Below are 16,095 nucleotides of genomic sequence, written 5' to 3'. Positions count from 1 at the left end.
TACGTTCTCCCTGTGTCTGCGTGCATTTTCTCCAGTGGCTCCGATTTCCTCCCACAGTCCAACGACGTTGCTAGTGGAGTTCAAATGGTCATTATAGATGGTCCTGTGATTAGGCTAGAATTAAATCGGGAGTTGCCGGTGGGATGGCTCAAAGGGCCAGAAGGGCTTATTCTGCGCTGCATCTCAATAAAATAAATAAGTTTGGAGTTCAGTTCTGGTGTCCTCTGTAAGGAGTCTCTGTACGTTCTCTCCATGGAATGCGCGTGTTTTTCCCGGGTCCTCTGGCTTCCCCCCACAAACTAAAGATGTGCCGGATGGTTTCATTGGTCATAGTAAATTGTCCTGAGATTACATGAGTGCTAAATCGTGATTATTGGGGGGTTGCTGGAACAGTGCGGTCTGAAGCGCCTACTCCGTGCTGTATCGCTAAATAAAAGTAAATAAGTCCAATGAGCAGAGTAGGTAGTGGCAGGTTGGGAAGCACGTGAAGGCTGACAGGCTCAGCTGTAAGGAAGCTCACAGGACGAGCTAAGAATGTGGATTAGCATTGGAATTCAGATCTTAGTGCAAATGACATAAAACCCACTGAGAGAAGGGCAGGAATGGTGGCTTGAAGTTGGAGTACAGAATTTTCCAATGTGACAATGTAAAATAGCAGGGATTTTCACACTACTGATTAGGGATAACATAACTGTTGTGCTTAGAGAGGATATCCCAGAGTGATCATGCAATGATGACAAGAAACTTGCTTGTGTTGCGGATTGCAAGGAACATTGATGGAGCAGAATATAGACCAGTTAGAAAGTTGGGCTGAGTGTTGGTAGATACAATTTAACCTCAACAAGAATAAAGCGATGTATTGTGAAAAGTCAGTGGTTAGACTGCACTTGGAGCATTGTGTGTAGTTCTGGCTGCCACATAGGAAGGATGCAATTGTGCTGAAGACAGTGCAGAGGAGATTCACCAGCATGTCACCTGCATTGAAGGACTTTAGTTATGGGGATAGATTGGACAGGTTGGGTTTGCTTCTCTGGAGCGAAAGAAACTGAGGAAGTGGCCTGATAGAGATACATAAAATTATGGGAATGCTATTGTAGGAGGGGGAGGGTATCAAAAATAATACATTAAAGATTTAAGCTGAGAGGAAGGAGTTTTAAAGAGCATGTGAGGAGAGACTGGTTGATAAGTAGATCTCCCTGGCAGAGGAGATTATGGACTCAGATACTACTTTAAGGGACATTTAGAAAGGTGTTCAAATAAGCAAGGCATGGCAGTTAAAGCCAGGGTGGTTACGGGGACAAGCTCTCGCAACCTATGAAACGCTCCCAATGACATGCACCTCAAAGAGCCTCAAACTACCAAGTCCAGCTCCTAGCCTTCACATGTAGCTTACCTACTAAACCTAATGGAACTATCTCTACTGACAGGAGAAGGGGTAAAGGTGGGTTACTGATGCCTTAAAACCAGTCACTTCAGGCGGATGGGGCACGTCAGCTATGGTTGGCAACTCATCTAGGAGAAGGAAAACTCTGATCTCAAACCTCTGCTGCTTTCTGGCCATGCCCATTCACGGGGAAGGCTTTGGGAGTAAACCCCGAGTAAAAAAACGCACAGCTGGAGTCCCTAAGGCAGTCCTGTATTTACTTCAACTCTGACTGGCACCTCCTACGATGCTGCTGATGCCAAACTGTATCATTCTCTGACGTTCCTTTTGATTCATCAGATGTGTGTGGGGGGGGCAGCTTGCTACATGGGCATCAACTTGCTCTCCATATTGTACTGCCCAGGCTTGCGTATCTAGACAATTACGATGCAACATCCATGGTTGACCCTGACCGACGGAGGCCTCGGGAAAGGTACAGTCATGATGTGGGAAAATGAGGTTAATTTGTAAAAGGGCCAAAGATCAGCACAGAATTGGTGGGTCAGAGGGCCAAAGGACATGTTTCTGTGACCATACTGTGTGAAAATCTCACTGTGTGAGTGAGGTAGAGCCAGGGCGTCATTGAGAAAGAGTGAGGGAACTATAAGGCAGAGAGAGTACAGGAGCACACGACGGAGTAAGGAAGAGAGGGAAAGCATGGGAGAGTGATTGTGAGCAAGTGAAAGTGCAATGGAGCAAACGATTGACATACTCCCATATTTTTGGGTTATCTGCACACACTTTACAGAAGTATGACAGGTTCATCAAATGTCTGTCAAGGCGATAATATTCCTTATCGTTGAACAGAAATTTTAAAAAAAGTTTTCTGCTGCATGGCAATGGAACATAATATCAGCTCAATAAATAACTCAGAGCATAAATCTCCTGAGTGGTTATTCTGCACCTAATAAGTGGAGTCGGTATCATATTTGTTGGTAGACCAATAACAACTCTATCATACTGCTCCAACTGTGATTCTTTTTTTCCTTGCTGATGCTTTTCATGTATTTGGGAAAATAGATTGTCAACTGAAATGCTTTGACTGTGGCAATGAAAGTAGTTCTTCTTGGGGCTTGCAATGTCACAACAAGGGATATTGAGTACACCCCGACGAAATGCCTCTGTTCGTCTAAAGCAACAATCAAAATCAATATGATACGAAAGCAAGTCAATCTAGAAGGTCTCGCAAGATGTTACAGCTTGAACTCAACTGAATCAGGTAACAGTCTCTACGACCGGCAGTCAGAGGCCTCAGAACACATTTTTCCACTCCTTTCTTTATTCACTTCTGAATGGAAGGGTGGGGGTTGGGCAGGAGGAGCAAAGAAGAGAACAGATCAGACCTACCATGAGACCAGCCAAGCATGTCATTCCACCTCCCAGTTCACAAACTGCAAGGCCTCTGCAGAATAAATAACATTTAAATAAAAGGAAATTAGAGCCCCAGTTGCAAATTAGGTAACATGGTTTTGGAAGGATATATATTACAGCACAATTCAACCTCTGCAGAGACACATCAACAAGCAGGAAGTTACAAAGATATGAAAGGCAGAACTCTTGCTGCTTCACTGGGCCACCACATGTAGCTTGCTTTTTAAAAATAATTATATAAAAAATAATTGTGTAGCACGTTAAGCAGCAGGGGTTCTCATTAGTGTTCACTGCAACACTGGCGCTGCTGAGCTGCAAATCTGAAAAGGTTCCTTTCTTTCCCCCCCGAGAGGCTCTGTGTCCTGATTGTGCCCCCTGTGATGGTGCAGTCAATCAGTGAGGAAACGTCAAACAAAAGAGAGGCAGAAGGAGTCTGAATGTTTCCTTCAGCCAAATACTTGTTCAACTCAGTAAGTAACTACTATAATTGAAGAAATCTAAGGCATATAGACTCAGCGGTTCAGCAAAGAGCACAGAATCTCTGTACTTTGAATTCCTTAAGAAGTTGGTAGAAAATAATCAAGAGAAGTGTTCTTTTTATTTGTGTTAATTTGATAAATGCTTTTATTCCTATCTTGTGTCATCATATCGGAAAGCTAATTGAAAGGAGTTACTTATCCCAGTTGTGCAAGATAGGATGTGTGAATTGAAGTGCTTAGCTTCTATCACTAAATCTTTGCAGATTTGAAGTAAATGACTGTTGCTATTTTATTTTGGACTTGTTAAACAATCCCAATTTATTTCTTGGATAATTTCATTAGATAATAGTGTAGAAATCAATGTAGATATTTAAATAGTTGCAGTATTTTAAAAGGAAAACATATACATAAAAAGTTGTAAAGCGCTTCCTTTATTCCCAACTTTAGGCCCACCATGTGTATTTACACTTTTTGTACTTCATCAGAGTTCTCAGCCTTTGTACATGATCCTTGCCTCTGAGTGCTGGCAAGCTTTCCCAATACACAAGTCAATGTACCAGATCCTGATCTTGACTCTGTACACATCAAATGTCATTCACAAGCATCCTCCAGCCAAGACCAAACAGAACTGTAAAATGTTTTTATTCCCCTCAACTGGGAACAGCAAAAACCCACTGAAATCAGTTAACTGACCACATTAGTGGGGTAAAATTGGGAACCTTCCCAGCTGAGGTCTACAGCATAAGAGATATATCCCAATCTGACATGTCTCCTTTGACCCTCACCAATTTTAAATACATGCACCACAAAAAAAAACCTATCCAGATGTTTTGGCTTGGTATGTCAACTGCTCAGCACTATAGTAACTGCAGAGAATTGTGGACACTGCTCAACATGCAACAGAAACTAGCCTCTCCTGTACAAACCCTTCCTACACTTCTTGCTGCCTCAGTAAAGCAGCCAACATAATCCATGACCCCACCCACCCAGACATTCTCGCTTCTCCCCTCTCCCATTGGGCAGAAGATACGAATGCCTGAATGTGTGTACCACCAGGCTCGAGGACAGCTTATATCCCACTGTTATAAAACGACTTAATGGCTGCCTAATGCAATATCATGGACTCTTGACCTCACAATCTATCTTGCAGTGACCTTGCATCTCACTGCTCTGTTACACCTCACACTTTCTCTGTATTCTAACACTTCATTCTGCACGCTTATGTTTTACTTTGTACTACCTCAATGCACTGCTGTAATGAATTGACCTGAATGAACAGTAAACAAGACATGTTTATCACTGTACCTCAGTACATGAGACAACAATACACCAATCTACCAATTTAGCAGCCTTTGTCAAATAGCCATCCTGTTGAACTGGAAGTAATAACAGAGAGAAGTAAAGTTAAAATAAAACAAATGAACAGGCGCAAATCTTTAAAGACTTTATCAAAATGAAATATGAAGAGATTAATTCATTAAAAAGATACAGAATGATTGCAAGAATTTTAACAGACAATATCGGTAGATTCTCAGGCCTGAAGTAGCAGTAAGTGCCTGTGATTGTGCACACTGTGATTTGTCTATTTTATCTTAAAAAGCACTGTCTTCTAATGACAAAAGCTGAAAAAGGATTACCTTATTTAACAAGGGCCAGACAACTTCCAATATTCCCCGATTGCTTAAAATGCTACATTTTAATTGAAATTGGTTCAATTGTGAAAGAGAGAAAATGTCTAATGTGTGAATATTTAGCTGTCAAGTCACAATCCAGAAAAGAGCAGCATTTAAAAATGAGGGCCCGCACACTTTCTCTGCTTCATATCTAGCACGGCATGCATAACACTACCTCATCACACACAAACATCATTTCCACAACTATAAGGTAAAACTAAGTTATCCTGCATATATCTAACTAAACTGTTCCTTAAAATATTACACATTAAAACAAAGTAAGTGCCAACACTTTACAGAAAGTTTGTTCGATGGCATCACATCTCTTTTCACTGTGCTCATGAGTGTGTTTTGGGAGGGAGAGGGGGAGGGGGTGAGGGGAGAGTGGGAAGAGGGGGAGGGGGTGAGGGGAGAGTGGGAAGAGGGGGAGGGGGTGAAGGGAAGAGGGGGAAGAGGGGGAAGAGGGGGAAGAGGGGGAAGAGGGGGAGGGGGAAGAGGGGGAGGGGAGAGGGGGAAGAGGGGGAGGGGGTAGGGGAGGGGGAGGGGGTAGGGGAGGGGGAGAGGGGGGAAAAGGGAGAGGGAGGAGAGAGTGAGAGAGTGTTGCTGTGTGTGCCTGTTCATGCATGCACACGGAATGTGCTTTGGTGTGCATATATGCACTGCCCTGTATGTGCGTGTGCACATTGCTATGGGCATGAGTGTGTCATATTGCTACGTGTATTTGGGGTGTGTGTGTTGCACTGTATGTATATGTTTGTGTACATTCATCTGTGTGTGTGTGTGTGTGTGTGTGTGTGTGTGTGTGTGTGTGTGTGTGTGTGCTAGTGTAGTGCTATATGTCCATTACTCTGGGGGGGGGGGGGAGGGTGTGCGTGTGTGTTGCTCTGTGCATGCAAGTTGCTGTTTGTATTTGTGTATTTGCATTACTGCATGTGCTTGTGCGATACTATGCGTGCTTTGCTGTGTTTGTGTGTGTGTGCTTGCGCATTTGTGAGCATTGTTCTGTATGCATGCGTGAGTTGCTGTATGTACTGTATACGAATGGGTGGGTCGCTGTATGTACTGTGTACGAATGGGTGGGTTGCTGTATGTACTGTGTACAAATGGGTGGGCTACTGTATGTACTGTGTACAAATGGGTGGGTTGCTGTAAGTAACACACATAAAAGTTGCTGGTGAACGCAGCAGGCCAGGCAGCATCTCTAGGAAGAGGTGCAGTCGACGTTTCAGGCCGAGACCCTTCGTCAGGACTACTGCTTTATTTTCACCATACCTCGACACGGTTTTATCCCCCCTTGTTCAATCCCTTCCGACCTATGTTCGTGACACTTCTCACGCTCTTAAACTTTTCGATGATTTTAAGTTCCCTGGCCCCTACCGCTTTATCTTCACCAAGTCCTGACGAAGGGTCTCGGTCTGAAACGTCGACTGCACCTCTTCCTAGAGATGCTGCCTGGCCTGCTGCGTTCACCAGCAACTTTTATGGGTGTTGCTTGAATTTCCAGCATCTGCAGAATTCCTGTTGGGTTGCTGTATGTACTGTGTATGCACGCACAGCATGTCTTTGGCATATTTTACTAACCAAAGGGTAAGTATAATTATGATTTTGTACCTAAGTAAACCAGCTGGAGCTCACCTTGAACAATGGAGATAAGTTAGCACAAAGTAAATGAAGAACCATCGAATTGGTATATAAGCAGACAAATTCTCTACGTACCTAAATATGTCACTGTGTTTAATGCAGTAATAAGCCAATACCTCTTCTGAAGGCCAGATGCCTGGAACAAAATGAGAGCAACTGTTGTTAGCTAATGGACAACAAGAGCATGAAATCACTATCGAGGGAAAAACATCTTAATGCACAACACTGTGGCTTCTAATCTGCATTTCCCATAGCTTGTTGCTAATCCAGCCCATTGATTAAATTGGCAAAATAGTTCAAAGTCTTCAGATTTATATGTGGGAAACAGCACCAATATTAATTACATAAATTGCAACTGTAGCTGGGATAAAAGAAAGAAAGCTTAGGCTTGAAAGTCACAAATTATTGGTTCAGGCAGGTGCCTTATTAAAAACACAATTGTGCAATAAAGCTGCCAGAACACTAGTGACAAAAGAAAACGTCATTTTACAGGTGCAATTTTATTGTTGCTTTACCAAATGTAGAATTAAAGGTTCAAAAAAAATAGATCAGTCGTATCCAGCCAACAAAATGAACCAATGAGCGCAAAAGAAAATAAATAAATTAATTAATAAATAGATGAATAATCAACAATAAACCAGCTTATCAGGCCTTGTCAGTTGTCTATTTTGAGCAGCTGGGGGAGGGGGGGTGAAAGGCTTCCTGTGCTATTCCTTCAGAAGAAATAAATAATTTTAAAGCTTTGATGTGGAAAACAGCAAAAACATGAAATAATTGAATGCCATGATTTGTTTATTAAGTATGTAAATGGTTCATTATCTACCGCTGGCATCTTGAATCAAGCTAAAATTAAAACAACAAGATCTTGACATTGTGGAATTAGATACATTTCAAATAATAAAGGTCACAAATACTCTTCTACAGGAAGTCAGTGAACAAATTTAAATGAAATGGTACAAATAGCGTCTCATTAGAAGTGCTTATATCCTTGATTTTGCAATTTATATTAAAAATACATTCTTTTATAGGACCTGAGCTCATTTTATCAAGTTTGAATTTTCCACACCTATTCTAATTAAAGGTACAAATCAGCTCTAAAAAAAACCACAGCAGCCCCCCCCCTCCACCTCCCTATCCAGGTGTGACAAAGCATCAAAATCACCTGCCCAGTCAGAAATAAAAATCTGCAAAGTAACTGTTTAACAAGATCGCATCTTCACCCACACAATTCTACACATAATACTGCAACCATCCTTAGCTATCTTTGAGAAGGTGGTGGATAACTACACTTCACCTGCTGCAGTCGTTCTAGTGAATGCATTCCAGCTCTGCTGTTGGGGAGCCACTGATGAAGGAGGACTTTCTATATAGTTTCTAGTCAGAATAGGGGCCATAAAATTTTGAGATTTAGGAACAGTTTTAGGCGATTTGGGTCAAGTCTTCTCCACCATTCCACTGTGGCTGGTTTATTACCTCTTCAATCCCATTCTTCTGCCTTCTAAAGAAATTTCTCCTCATCTCTGTTCTACAGGGACGTCCTTTTCTGAGGCTGTGCCTTATGGTTCTAGAGTTTCCATAATTTGAAACATTCTCTCCATGTCCACTCTATCTGGGTCTTTCAATAGTCAGTGGATTTAACGACATCCCCCTCATTCTTCAAAACTCCAGTGAGTACAGGCCCGGAGCCATCAAACACTTCTCATATGTTAATCCTTTCATTCCTGGGATCATTCTTGTAAACCTCTGGACTCTCTCCAATACCAGCACATCCCTTTTTTTTTTTAAAGATATGGGGCACAAAATTGCTCTCAGTACACCAAGAATGTCTGACCAATGTATTATAAATTCTCAGCATTATATCCTTGCTTTTATATTCCAGCCCTCTTGAAATGAATGCTAACATTGCACTTGCTTTCCTGACTACCCATTCAGCCTGTAAGTCAATCTTTAGGGAATCCTGCACTAAGTCTCCCAAATCCCTCTGAACCTCCAATTTCTTCTAATGCGTCCATGTCCCTTTACAGACTTCTTGCTTCCTCAACACCACTATCTTTGTGTGCGGCTTGGAGTGTATCCTGCAGGTGTTACTCCCATAAACCTACTACTCTTGTCCTCTGTGGTGGTAGAGATTGTAGTTCCTGTCAGTGTAAACTAGATGAGTAACTTCTGTGCATTTTATAAATAGTAGACACTGCAGCCATGAATGTCGACAGTGTACTGGATGAAGGGGATAACTTGTACTGGGTTGTGCAAAATTTCATGAAATATGTTAGAGTAAGTGCATCCAGGCAGGAGGAAAATATTTTAACATAATCCAAATGTGAGCCTTGTAGATGGTAGAAAAGCTTTGGGATGTCAGGTGACTCACTGAAGAATGTCCAGCCTCTGGTCAACTCTGGTACGCCTCAATCTGCTCAAGGTGTAGATGCTCTTTTGGCTTCTTTACTAGTGAAGAGGTGTTGTGGGTCCAGGTTAGATTGCCCATTATGTGTACACCAAGGAATTTAGTGCTCTTTACTCTCTCCACAGCAGAGCCATTGACATGCAATGGAGAATGGTTGGCCTGTGCCTTCCTGAAGTCCACAATCTTCTCTTTTGTCTTGTCTACACTGAGTCCCAGGCTGTTGTTCTCATACCATTTGACAAGCTTCTGTACCTCCTTTCTGTATGCTGACTTATCATTATTGTTGATGAGGCCAACCTCTGTAGAATCAGCAGCAAACAATGATGTGTTTTCAGTTGGATCTGACAGTGCAGTTGTGAGTCAACAGTGTGAAGAGCAGCAGGCTGAGCACACGACCCTTGGGGGCACCACAATGCTCAGCATGATGGTGCTTGAGATGTTCCTACCAATTCAGACTGACTGGGTTCTTTCCATCAAGAAGTCTAAGATCCAGTTATAGAAAGTTGTCCCAACAAGGACAACTTGGCCACCAGCCTCTGAAGGATGATCATGTTAAATGCCGAGCTGAAGTCGATGTACAACATCTTAGTGCATGACACATCATTTTCTAGGCGGGACAGGGCAGAGTGGAGGCTATGGCATCATCAGTGCACCTGTTTGAGCGGTAGGTGAACTGTAAAGGGTCCAATGTAACTGGAAGGTGGGATTATATGTGACCTATTACCAGCTACTCAGGTCACTTCATGATTGTTAAAGTCAGTGCTATTGGGCGATAGACGTTTAGGCTAGTTGCAGTTACTTCCTTGGGCATGGGAATGATGGTGGCTGCCTTAAAGCCTGCAGGGACAGTGGACTGTTTCAGAGAGATATTAAAGATGCCCATTAATACCTATGTTCATTGATGTCAACGGAAGAACTATGCACTTCACTGTTAATCAAATCAACTGGAGAGTTGGTTCTTGGAAAGGAACAATGCTGATTTGAAAGATACAGTGAAGATTTTAACACTCGTTTGCTCTGACGCATCCGAATGTTTGTTTGATGATCCACGTATCAGCTAATAACTCAGATACATCTCCTCCATTTAAGATTCAATAAAAGACAAAGGAGCAAATCCACATGATTAACATTCAATCTACCTATACACTGTGGTAATTTAGGATTGAGAACAAGATTTTCATAACCTTAAAGTAAAACCATTTTTTGGGTAACATTATCAGTATTATTTCAAAAGATATCCATTATCCAATAATTCTCATCCCAATCAAAACTTGTTATTCTGTGTCATTATCTTATAAATGTATGTATTATATTTATGAGATTTAAAAAATTGAAAATACAAAATAAGAATGGAAAATACCAGACAAACACTGGGGAGGAGATAGATATAATTTCCTGGTTACTAAGGCAACAAGCCCAGACATACACCAGAAGTTGATTGTCAAACTAACAGGGGTTTTAAGTGGGCAGAAACAGCCCCCATATGCACATACACACAGACACAGATACCAAGGCTCTCTGGCACACTATGAAAAATCAAAGAACAGCAAGTGACTTGCATAGCCAGTTCTTACAAAGGGTCTTCAATTGGAAGCATTAACTCTGTTTCTACAAGGGACAGAGTCCCAGCCAATCCTAGATTTGCCAAACATGCAATCTCTTTGCTAAATTGCGAAGAGGTAAAAGGTTTTTCTACTTGGCATCTATATACACCACAGGCAAAAAATAAGTCTTTTCTTTTGCTTTAACCGCAGAATGGTTACAGCATGGGAGGATGCAATTTGGCCTGTCAGGTCCCAGCATTCAGTTGTCCTACTCCTGCCCTCTCCCTGCAGCTCTGCAGATAGTTATCTAGCTCTCTTTTAAGCACTACCATAGAATCTGCCCCACTACTACCTTTGGCACTGCATTCTAGACCCATGTGCTGTATATAAACTCAGTTTATAGAGACATTCCATTACCTTTTTTGCCTGGGCCTGATCTGTTTGCATCCCATTGAAACTGGTCCTTCTTCATCTGAGTAATTTTACCTAGAATAGATGACATCCCTTTTCCAAAACTACTCTAAACCTTATGATATTACAAATTATTATCATTTTCAGATTATGATATCAAGAATACACTTAACTACCAAGTAAAAAGCAAAGGCTATGGATAGTTCTATGCAAAACACAGATGTGTAAATATCATAAGCAACACATATCAAAGTTGCTGGTGAACGCAGCAGGCCAGGCAGCATCTCTAGGAAGAGGTACAGTCGACGTTTCAGGCCAAGACCCTTCGTCAGGACTAACTGAAAGAAGAGTTAGTAAGAGATTTGGAAGTGGGAGGGGGAGGGGGAGATCCAAAATGATAGGAGAAGACAGGAGGGGAAGGGATAGAGCCAAGAGCTGGACAGTTGATGGCAAAAGGGGATACGAGAGGATCATGGGACAGGAGGCCCAGGGAGAAGGAAAAGGGGGAAGGGGGAAAAAAACCCAGAGGATGGGCAAGGGATATAGTGAGAGGGACAGAGGGAGAAGAATGAGAGAGAGAGAAAGAATGTGTGTATATAAATAAATAACAGATGGGGTACGAGGGGAAGGTGGGGCATTAGCAGAAGTTAGAGAAGTCAATGTTCATGCCATCAGGTTGGAGGCTACCCAGACGGAAAATAAGGTGTTGTTCCTCCAACCTGAGTGTGGCTTCATCTTTACAGTAGAGGAGGCCGTGGATAGACATATCAGAATGGGAATGGGACGTGGAATTAAAATGTGTGGCCACTGGGAGATCCTGCTTTCTCTGGCGGACAGAGCGTAGGTGTTCAGTGAAACGATCTCCCAGTCTGCGTCGGGTCTCACCAATATACAGAAGGCCACATCGGGAGCACCGGACACAGTATATCATCCCAGCCGACTCACAGGTGAAGTGTTGCCTCACCTGGAAGGACTGTCTGGGGCCCTGAATGGTGTTAAGGGAGGAAGCGTAAGGGCATGTGTAGCACTTGTTCCGCTTACAAGGATAAGTGCCAGGAGGGAGATCGGTGGGGAGGAATATTACCACCACTTGGTACACTGCTGGCAAAATATCAACAAATCTCAATAAATCATTTAAACTGCCATGAAATTAATGGCTAAAACTCATGAAGTCGCACATTTGATGGAAGAAGATGTGATCATTGGACTGTGTTTATCCTTCGATCGGGAGATGGAAATATGTGCATAGAACTGGCTGGACATTGCAAATCAGAATGCCCTGCTGAAGCTCCATCTAACTCTTTGTCTGGGCAGATGCAAACTATTACTATTGCATTAAAGATTGGCATGCCACACGCATATCCTGCCTAAATTCTCAATACCACACTGTTAATGTTCAAACTTTTTTATATAATACTCTAACTTTTACAATAATGTTTATTATTAAACCCCCTGATTAATCCTTCTCTGTTCTTAGTCTCTATTGCCAACAGTAACACATGCTATTCACCTATTCCATTTTAGAGCTCTAAACATTAGTGTCTATGCTCCAACCGATCTTGCTTCCTCTCACAGTCATACCCAATGCTTCCTATGCCTTTCCTAATCTATGGTGATTGTAACACAGGAGCAAAAGTAATTCAGAGAGTCCTGGGCTATGGTCAGGAACACGGACTTTTAACCTGAATGCTGTTCAACTTGTTTCATGTTTTAAAATTGTATTCAGCATGGCATGGAAATTTTTTTTTCACATTCCCGACTTAAATTTAGTAGTAGATATTTGAGAAGGTAAAAGGAGAGTCAGTCATCACAGAATGCAGGGTTTCTGGACAACTCTTACAGCTAATGTACTTTCACAGTTGCGAGTAAAACCCAAGATGTTGATGTCTTCTGAAGCCAGATGTACTCTCTCCTTGTTGGAGATAATAATTTCCTAACATTTGCATAATGCAAATATGCTTGCCGATTACTGACCAAGGTTGAGTTTGTCCAGAACATTCTTAGTGTAAGCACAGGTTACATGGTGAACTACCGGAGTTGTGTACAATTTTCAGCTGGCAGAAAGCATTCAACTAATGAAGAAGGGGAGGTCCTCAGAGAAGCAAATAAAGCTGATTATACTTCGGCATTGCCTTGGCAAAAGTCTGGGACAGAAAAAAATTGACACGAACAATCACAGATTCAATGAATGTGAACAGAAGGACATATGCATTTATAAAAGAAAACTTATTTTAAACAGTAACTCCAAATTCCTTCTCAGTGTATTTGAAATGATGCATGACAATATTCCAAAGAAGAGCAAGGATTTTCTTCTAGAGGCTTGGCCAATATTTACTCCAAATCAATATCGGTAAAATGGTGATTGTTTTACTGCTGCTTCTTGCTTGATCTGCAAAAACCTGCTTATTGCCAGTATGATACAAAGGGAGCTACCGTATCAACACAGAACACAGTGAATAATGATAGCATGCTCCGCACAAGATACTAATTTCCAGGCTTCATTGGGGAACGGAATAAAAGAGCAGTAGAGATTGTTGGCACTTTAAAAATAACTGAGCAGTGTGTCTTTCCCCATGTGTGCTGTTAAATGATGGGACATCAGTGGGGTGCTGTGTCACACTGGACCGGGAACAGGACAGGGTGAAATCCGCTAGGGTTCCTGTGGCCACTCATTAGTCAATAATTCTACTGCACAATGTCTACTTAAGTGGATATCCAGTGATCACAATGTTACTTTCAACTACGATGCTTCCACAGTCACATCTATTGCTACCACTCATTTTCAAAATTGTCAAGGTACTGGACAGAAAATAACACACACAAGCCAAAATGAACCTGAGAGTTTAATCAGAATTGGAGGGAAAAGTACCTGAAATCACAATTAAACTCATGTGGAAACTGTAGTTTCCTTTTAACCCCAGTTTTCTAAAATCATGTCAGGAAATAAAAAGAGGTATGAATAGTTGCCAGAAATGCCATGTACTTTGACAGTACTTGAGAGAGTTAAGTATAGTTCTTTATAAAATTTGTTTTTACCCAGTTACTATTTCAACTAGTTGCCAAAGCATCATGAGGTACTACATCTGATGGTCTATTTATTTGGAAGTTGCAAAAAAAAAGTCTTTTTTCTTTTATGTTTGATAAATTTAAGAATGTAATACGAATAATAATTTCTCCTTAATGATTACTGCCATTTTATACCAATTTCTTATCCTTAATGTGTACAGCAGTTACAATGTTTTGCATAAGAATCAATATGAGAAAATAAATCATATTTAACAGTATGAAATTACTTTTATTGGGAAAGAAGGAAAAGGAGAGAGTTAAACACCATTCATTCCCCTAAGGCATGTTTAGAATGTTTCATCATGTTAAAAGTGCCATAAATATGCATGCCCATTATACACAATGGACTATCAATGACTGGGTTAAAATAACTTGATCCTTCTCCCTCACCACCATGAAGGGCTCAAAACAGTCCTTCCAGGTGAGGTGAAACGTCACCTGCAGGTCTGTCAAGGTAGCCTACTGTATCCGATGCTCCTAGTGTAACCTCCTCTACATCAGTGTAACCTCCTCTACATCAGTGTAACCTCCTCTACATCAATGAGGATTGGAGATCCGCTTCGTCCAGCGCTTTCAGTTCCTGCACCAGAAAAGACGGAATTTCCCAGTGGTCACCCATTTCAATTTGACCTCCCATTCCCATTCTGACATGTCGATCCATCATCTCCTCTATTGCCATGATGAGACTGCACTTAGGTTGGAGGAACAAAGCCTAATATTCCTGCTGGGTAGCCTCCAAATATGAGAAAATCTGCAAATGCTAGAAATCGAAAGCAACACACACAAAATGCTGGAGGAACTCAGCAGGTCAGGCAGCGTCTTAACAGTCAATGTTCTGGGCCAGGACCCTTCTTCAGGACGCCAATTTGATACATGAGCAATGATTTCTGTAACTTTGGGTATCGTCGTCTTCCCCCCGCCACCTTCTCTCTTGTCCATTCCCTATTCTGGTTCCCCTATCACCCATTTTCTTCTCAATCACTTCCCTTTGGTGCTCCTCATCTTTCCCTTTCTTTCACTTTCCACTGTCCTCTACTACCCGATTCCTCTTTCTTCAGCCCTTTACCACTTCCACCTATCACCTCTCAGCTTCTCACTTCATCCCCCACCTTCCTCCACCCACCCACCTTCCTCCTCATCTGGTCTCGCTTATCACCTGCCCTCTTGTACTCCCTCCCTCCCCTCCTCCCCCCCGCCTTCTTATTCTGGCTTCTATCCCCTTCCTTTCCTGTCCTGATAAAGGATCTTGCCCAAAATGTTGACTGCTTATTCCTCTGCATAGATGCTGCCTGACCTGCTGAGCTGAAGATCCCTAGCATCTACAGAACCTTGTGTTCTTTTTTAAAAAATGAAAGTGCTTGCTCATAATGCACATGTGGACCTCAGGATAAAATTAATGAAGAGTTAACACTCGTAAGTAAGAAACCCCAGCGAGTGACAGTATCTACAGGAGCGAAGAAAGAAAACTGGGGAAAAAATAGGGAGCGGAATCAAAACAAAAATGGCAGTAGAACATAGTTGAGAATTGTGTATAATGATTACCGCGTTCAAATTTAAGACCAATGATAACCAACAATTGTGTCGTCAATTAGCAGTGTAATATTTTGACAGATATAGAAGTTGCTCGTACTGTATGTACCAGTCATAGCGCATCACCTCATTTCATAGCTACCTTATAATAAAAGGCAAAATGATAGTTTAAAAATAATACATGTAACTAGCATATACACTTCTGTGGCATAAGTACAAACAACTGAAGGCTATCAAAAGCAGACTGAATTTTATTTTTAATAAGTAAAATCTTTATGTTCCATCTGTAAAAGCCTGGCTTGATACTGTGAACAGTAGGGCACTTGGATAATATTTCATTGTCTTCCTCTCCAGGCTTTACCAGATTTTTTTTAAGTTTGGTATTTATCTGGGATTGTGATAGCTCAGTTATCTGCTTCCAAATGCCGGATTGAGAGAATCTCATCATCCCGAGACCAGCTGCATGATGGGCAGTTAATAGATATATCAGACCTCAGGATATATGCTAAGCTGAAGAGATGATTCGTTGGTTGATTTTACTGATTGATTAGCA

At 41.7% G+C, this 16,095-nt stretch overlaps 1 protein-coding gene across 3 annotated transcripts in view; it reads right to left on the bottom strand.

Annotated features, from left to right (window-relative positions):
* camkmt (calmodulin-lysine N-methyltransferase) overlaps positions 1–16,095 on the bottom strand; it is a 374,714-nt gene that overhangs the window by 91,260 nt on the left and 267,359 nt on the right. For 2 of the 3 annotated variants that reach the window (XM_072264993.1, XM_072264991.1), the window contains exons 4-5: positions 6,663–6,723; positions 2,771–2,825 (exon numbers count right to left, since the gene is read on the bottom strand). The exons of the other annotated variant lie outside the window; for it this stretch is intronic. In XM_072264993.1, coding sequence (XP_072121094.1) covers positions 2,771–2,825; positions 6,663–6,723 — 116 coding nt within the window. The remainder of the gene's footprint in view (positions 1–2,770; positions 2,826–6,662; positions 6,724–16,095) is intronic. 3 annotated transcript variants of the gene reach the window in all.

This window comes from Mobula birostris, chromosome 8 (genome assembly GCF_030028105.1).
Source record: "Mobula birostris isolate sMobBir1 chromosome 8, sMobBir1.hap1, whole genome shotgun sequence".
Classification (NCBI taxonomy): Eukaryota; Metazoa; Chordata; class Chondrichthyes; order Myliobatiformes; family Myliobatidae; genus Mobula; species Mobula birostris.
Note: the sequence above shows the minus strand (reverse complement) of the source record. Positions and strands in the feature narration are given on the sequence as shown.